Below are 7,372 nucleotides of genomic sequence, written 5' to 3'. Positions count from 1 at the left end.
TGTTTACATAGAGTATGGCAAATTAGATCTGACCAGTTTTTTGGTTACAATTCACGAAATCCAAAAACCGTTCTTGAATTGTAAATTTGTTGCTTTCGAATTGAAATGGAGTTGGCGCAAAATGAACGTAGTCAACGTGACTAGTAAATGTAGAGGGGCAATACAACTTTTATATTTTTTACTACGAATATTCTTATGTTATTTAGCATTTGCGTGAATAAAGAAACTAATATTTCTCTATACTATAGTATGTATACATAAAACCAGTGCGCGGTTGCATTTTATCAGAGTTGCCATAGTAAAATTGTATTATCAGTTATTTGTATGCAATATTTTAATTTTGGCAACTCTGTTCGATCGTCATCGTGTCATGATCACGGTCGTTAAAAAACGAGCAATGATCGGCTGATGGTGTTCCGCAAACGCATTGCAAAGGAGTATTGTTAGAGTACTCCAACATGAAGAAAATGGAACACGTAATCCAACAATTTTTGCAGGGTAGTTTCCCTCACATGCTTTGCACACATTTCTATAACCTCGTTCTGAATGTCGGGGGAAAGATAGTGAATTTGTAAACGTTTATGCTGCTGTTGTGAAATCCCAACTTTCTGCAAATGATCTATAAGTATCGTATCATAATGGCTTATGAGATCTTAGATTCCCAAAAAATGTTCTTTCTTTCGTTCACCAAGATATATACTTTCGCCTTTGAAAGCTAGGCCTGTTTCACCCAAAAATAAGATAGTGTCCACAATTCTATATAAAATTTCTTTCCACTTTTGAGTTTCAGTGATTAGCTGTTCATTGACAAGTGTATAAATTGTAGCCTCCTTTTGAATTAGATTTTGTAAAGATCGCATTTGAATATAACATTTAATGTGATCTTGAGTATTTTCGTGTAATGGCAGTTTATCGTATCTTCCATACCTGGAATTTCGAATATCCGCACAACAAGTTTTAGGTCGATTTAAAGTATTGTTACGAATATTAGCAAAACTAAGGAGTGCTGCCATCTCCAGGCCGATGCTAAGCAGTGACGTGAATTCACATCAATAATTCAATCATTATGTATCTACATAAACGAATCAATAATTGCGTCTACACATATGTACACATTCCGACGAGCAACATTTACATACAAGGCAGCGAGAGATGAGATGTCACACACCGATGAATTTACTTATACGCTTATGTGTGTGCGGGAGACTGTAAACTACAAACACATGCATATATCTTATCTGAGTTGTCACAAGAGAGAGCAATAATTTGTGCACGTAGTTGTGGCTGGCAATTTTGTAGCCGAAACAACTAGTAAGTTCTGGAAATCGAAGAGCCTAGAAGTATGCAGCGTAAACTATAAAAGCGGGGCAGGCGAGTAAGAAGTTATTCAGTTTGATTTGAGTTGTCAAGCAGTTGCGATTAAGACGATATCTAGCGAGCAATAGCAGTATTATTTTGAATAGTAGAGTTTCATTGAGCTATCAATTAGTGTGGTTATTAAGCAAGCTATTCGTTGCACAGTTGAGTGTATTGTGAAGTACTTTAATAAAGGCCATTTTGCATTATTACAAATTGGAGTTATTTATTCAACAGTTTAGTGATTCGAACTTAGCAGAGGATTGCAAATAAGAGGATTTGCAAGTAAATTCGTTACAATTGGTGTCAGAAGAGGAATTGTTGAATAAATTCCAGAGGACAACAAGGACATGGCAAAGTTAAGTGAATTGAAGATCCCGCAGCCGTGGATTGAATACAAGCGGCGTTAAACTCGAACTTCAGGCACGGCTACGAGAGGCAATGGAAGCAGAAGGAATTGATGTGGAAGAGTATGTCTTTCATCTTGATGGCGAGGAGACAACAAAAATTGAAGAGAAAAACGAAACATCGCAGACGGTTACCAGTACAGACTTGAACATGATTTTAGCTGCAATATCTGCTCAAACATCGACAGTGTCATCTCAACTGGCAGAGCAGAAGACATATATGGCATCACAACTAGAATCGCAGGAGAACCGTATAACAGCGAAGATTGAATCACAGGAGACACGTATTTCGGAAATGTCAGCACAAATTTCAGCACAGATATCATCTCAGATCTCCACACAACTAGAAGAGCAGGAAGCCCGTATATCATCTAAACTGGAAGCGCATATTGAAGAAAAACTAACCCAGTTTCATGAAGGCTTCAGTGGTCGACAGGATAAAATCGAGGCCGAGGTGGATGCTTTGAGAGGACGTATCGAGCAGGTACAACTAAATCGTCCAGCAGTTTCAGCGAGTAATCCAAAGGTAAAAACACCATCCTTTGACGGTTCTGTTCCTTTCCAGGTCTTCAAGCTACAGTTTGAGAAGACCGCAGCAGTGAACAACTGGAATGCGGAAGATAAAGTTGCTGCACTATTCGTGGCATTGAAGGGGCCAGCAGCGGAAATTCTACAGACGATTCCCGAAGGAGAGCGGAACAATTATGAAGCATTGATGGCTGCTGTAGAACGACGTTATGGAAGCGAGCATAGGAAACAGATATTCCAAATTGAGTTGCAAAACCGCTACCAAAAAGCAAATGAGACATTGCAGGAGTTTGCTTCAGATGTTGAAAGGTTGGCTCATCTCGCAAATGCGGACGCACCCGTGGAATACACCGAGAGGGTAAAAATCCAGAGTTTTATAAATGGCATACGAGATGTGGAAACGAAGCGGGCTACATATGCGAATGCAAACTAACATTTGCTGAAACGGTATCGCATGCTCTGATACAGGAAACAGCGTCGCTTCTGTGTAAGCCAGTTTTCAAAGCACGCCGTGTGGAAGTAGAAAGGCCAGAGTGGGTAGACACAATTTTGGAAGCACTAAAGGGATCTCAACAGAAGAATGCCGGAGTTATTAAATGTTTCAAGTGCGGCAACCCAGGTCACATTGCACGTCATTGCGATCATGGTCCTAATATTTCCAACAATGTGGGTGGCCGTAAACGCAAAGCTGGCGGAAATGAGCAAGAGCGTGTCGAAAGTAAAGAACGAAAACTTGGCCCGGCTGTTGAATGTCCTGTGATATCTGTGTCGCAGATTGGAAGGAAATCAAGCAGTCTTACCATCAGAGGGAATGTGGATGGTAAAGAGCGTGTACTGGCTGTAGATACGGGGGCATCTCATTCCTTGATTCGATCTGATTTGGCCTACAGGGGAGTAAAGTCATTACCTGGAGCGAGGTTGCGTACGGTCACAGGCGAATATAACCAAGTTCAGGGAGAAGTAATATGTGAATTTCTAATTGGGATGGTCATGGTTCTACACAAATTCGTTGTGGCGGAGATCGTTGATGAAGTTATATTGGGAGTGGATTTCTTGGTTGACCATGACATCAAGATCGATATGCAGAGAAGGGTGATGCATTATGAGAACCAAGATGTGCCACTTAACTTCAGTTTGGAAAAAGGGTTCAGCAGTAAGCGAGTGCTGGTCGAGGAGATTCGACAGAGACCACGAAAGTCAAGGAAAGTAGATCGAGCAAAAGTTGATGGATCGAATGTGCCAAATAAAGCGAAATTAAAAGTACCTGCGAGGAAAAGACCGGCATCAACAAACCCTAATGGACACACTAAATTCACTGAAAGAATTTTTCAGAAAGAATGCAAGGATGGTTTCAAGCCAGCGCGCACTTTTGTTGGGAAACGTCGGAACGATACTGAGTATGTGAAGCCAATCCGTCAAGAACAAGCTCTACAAAGTAGTTCTTCATTGGCCAAGCAACAGAGTGCGAGAGAAGGATCCAGAATAATGAGTAGTAAGATGGAACACAGGTACGACAGGGAAAATAATTCGGAAGGTTTCCGGAATGGAGATTTGGTACTGTTAAACAACCCTCACCGGCGGAAAGGTGTTCCAGCCCAATTTCGGTGCAGTTGGGAAGGCCCGTACAAAGTTGTGAAGAAGATCAGATATACCATCTACCGCATACAAACCACTGGGAAACCACGGATTAGAAGGGTGGTACATTTGGAGATGCTAGCGGCGTTTAGATTGGGAGATTTGTCTGATCGGGACGATCAGACTTAGGTGGAGGGCAGTGTTACGAATATTAGCAAAACTAAGGAGTGCTGCCATCTCCAGGCCGATGCTAAGCAGTGACGTGAATTCACATCAATAATTCAATCATTATGTATCTACATAAACGAATCAATAATTGCGTCTACACATATGTACACATTCCGACGAGCAACATTTACATACAAGGCAGCGAGAGATGAGATGTCACACACCGATGAATTTACTTATACGCTTATGTGTGTGCGGGAGACTGTAAACTACAATCACATGCATATATCTTATCTGAGTTGTCACAAGAGAGAGCAATAATTTGTGCACGTAGTTGTGGCTGGCGATTTTGTAGCCGAAACAACTAGTAAGTTCTGGAAATCGAAGAGCCTAGAAGTATGCAGCGTAAACTATAAAAGCGGGGCAGGCGAGTAAGAAGTTATTCAGTTTGATTTGAGTTGTCAAGCAGTTGCGATTAAGACGATATCTAGCGAGCAATAGCAGTATTATTTTGAATAGTAGAGTTTCATTGAGCTATCAATCAGTGTGGTTATTAAGCAAGCTATTCGTTGCACAGTTGAGTGTATTGTGAAGTACTTTAATAAAGGCCATTTTGCATTATTACAAATTGGAGTTATTTATTCAACAGTTTAGTGATTCGAACTTAGCAGAGGATTGCAAATAAGAGGATTTGCAAGTAAATTCGTTACAGTATTGATGCTTAACAGACGACATGGTAGGCAATAAAAAGCATTGCTACTGGCACTCCACACTAACCAGTCACGCTCCACTTTCTTCCCATTTGGCAAGATTCTGTTTAACAACGAGGTAGGAAATGCCTCGTCATGACAATCACGTGGAAAATAACAGGGCATTTTTGATGACCTCGACGAATTATTTCGTTGACTTCTTCAGATCGCAAAAACTTATTATTCACGGTACCGATATCAAAGTCGTTTAAATAATCTGGACTTTGATACAGTGTTGGTGGTATTGTTGGAAGACTTTTTGAAGATGAACCTACATCAGTGTCACCACGAAACTTTACGATTTCGGATTCATGTAAACATACATTTTTGTTTGATGTTTTTATTGTCTCCTCAGGTCCAGGCAACAAATCATTATCAATGTTCGTTGCTTTTGAAATTCTGCTTAAAATTTGCACATGGATCAACTAAAGACTCTTCTGAATTAAAAAAAAATGTCTTAGTACCATCGCGGGCCCCCTGAGAAACACATTTTTGGTTGATGTTTTTATTGTCTCCTCAGGCCCGGGCAAAAAATCATTATCAATGTTCGTTGCTTTTGAAATTCGGCTTAAAATTTGCACTTGGATCCACTAAAGACTCTCCTGAATTAAAAAAAAAAAATGTCTTAGTAACTCTAAATCGCGGGCCCCCTGAGAAACACATTTTTGTTTGATGTTTTTATTGTCTCCTCAGGCCTAGGCAAAAAATCATTATCAATATTCGTTGCTTTTGAAATTCGGCTAAAACTTTGCACATGGAACAACTAAAGACTCTCCTGAATTGAAAAAAATGTCTTAGGGCCGATTTCACCAACTTGACTTAGGCTAAAACTTAGTTGTGACTTAAGTTAGTCCTGATTTGCGGCTTAGTTTTTTTTCGGTTTCACCAACTTAGTTACTTAACGAAATTGACATACAACAACCCTATCAGCTGTTTTATACATAGTAGTATTTTTTGCTACTCTTTAATTTCACGCAACCCAATCCATTTGAAGTATTGTCAGTTACGGCTGTCAGTTGCGTATTGGCAACTTTTAATAAAATTATAATAAAAATAATAACATTTCATATGCGGGTGTAAGCGGTTTTGGTAGTTATTTAATGTATGAGAGTGGTACAAGTGGTCTGCTAGCTGCAAGCTTTCTGAATTCAATTGGCGCTAACACTGAGGCGACACTTGTGCACATGCATCCAGGTAATGTGCCACAGAAGCAAGCAATGAAAGAGCAACTAACACGTTGTATATCGGTAAATTTATATTCGGTGCTGCGAGAATACTATCAAGAGAAGGATCACCAGGTACCCAAGGCCGCAACTGAGCCAAGTACATCCATTGAAGAAAGAGAGCCAAGCAGTAAAAAGCAGAAACTAAGCGAAGATGATGCGGGTAAGTAACATTGAATAAACGATTAGACAGGCTTGATCTGTATAAAAATATTGCCAAAAACACTTGGAGAATTCTCCAAAGCCTTTCTGGTCTTGTTTACAGAACGACCTAAATTTGTATGCTCAAAAACCTCGGACAGGTTTTCGCCATTACAGCACAATAAAACCTTGCTAGCTGTAATAACTTGACTCTTTTTTTTCTGCAGCAACTTCGGGCGCAACATCAAGCACTGTTACAACAACAGCAGCGTAACCTAATAGCGACAGCACCGGCGATTATAGCGAAACAAATAACCCATCTGCAACCCAAGTAACATCGTGCAAGCTTTATTACACTTTGTAAAACCTTCACGCCCAATAGTGTTGTACAGTTTTAGCAAGGAATTGTTAATGGACTTGTATGTAGAGCTGAAAACCAACTCTAATGTCACAAATTTGCATTTTACTAGAAATTGGTTACGTTACTATCAAATATTGCCCAATCGCACACATCCTGAAGTAAATATGAATGGTAATAGTGGTTACCTCTTGACTGGTTATAACATAGGCTAATATTCTTAGTTTATTTATAATGTGTAAACAATTATATTCAAATTAATAATATATCGGACGAATATATACCACGGTTTTAAGTTGACTTTTGCTGTAATTCTTTTTAAATTGGTTTTACTTCCTTTAATTGGAAATAAAATCCACATTCACACCGTTTGGGTGCACCCTTTTCCAGCCACATCCAATTAACATAGCGATTACCCTTACCTAAAAAGAATGGTTGCAAAAAACTAAATACAAAGCATAGTTGGTTGCTCTTTAGAGCCAGACCCACGTTTAATGATTGTATCGAGTAGCAAGGGATTTGAGGATTTTATTACGGCTCTGGATTTTCGGAACAATGTCGGCTGCGTGCTCACCAAAATGTAGATCCTGATCAAACGTCACACCCAAGATTTTGGGGTGTAGGACAGTCGGTAGCGTAGTGCCATCGGCGTGGATGTTCAAAATGGTCGACATTTGGGAAGTCCATGTTGTAAATAAGGTCGCGGAAGATTTAGTCGGGATCAGGGAGGTAGCCGTTTATTCTGTTGCAGAGCTCATCGATCTGTGGGCCTGGGTCTGTGGCCATTATTGTGTAGTCATCGGCGTATGAAACATTAGTGACTCCTTCTGGTGGTGAAGGTAGCTTAGATATGTAGAAATTAAACAA

General features: G+C 39.9%; 1 protein-coding gene across 1 annotated transcript; it reads left to right on the top strand.

Annotated features, from left to right (window-relative positions):
• The first annotated feature begins 5,593 nt into the window (after nt 1–5,593).
• Nucleotides 5,594–6,463, top strand: LOC137248072 (uncharacterized). Its single transcript, XM_067778950.1, has 2 exons — nt 5,594–6,169; nt 6,375–6,463. Exons 1-2 carry the CDS (start codon nt 5,884–5,886, stop codon nt 6,419–6,421), a joined length of 333 nt encoding a protein of 110 aa, XP_067635051.1. The 5' UTR covers nt 5,594–5,883; the 3' UTR covers nt 6,422–6,463.
• The last annotated feature ends 909 nt before the right edge of the window (nt 6,464–7,372 follow it).

Source organism: Eurosta solidaginis, chromosome 4 (genome assembly GCF_040869045.1).
Source record: "Eurosta solidaginis isolate ZX-2024a chromosome 4, ASM4086904v1, whole genome shotgun sequence".
Classification (NCBI taxonomy): Eukaryota; Metazoa; Arthropoda; class Insecta; order Diptera; family Tephritidae; genus Eurosta; species Eurosta solidaginis.
The sequence above is the reverse complement of the archived record's forward strand: the minus strand, read 5'-3'. Positions and strand labels throughout refer to the sequence as shown.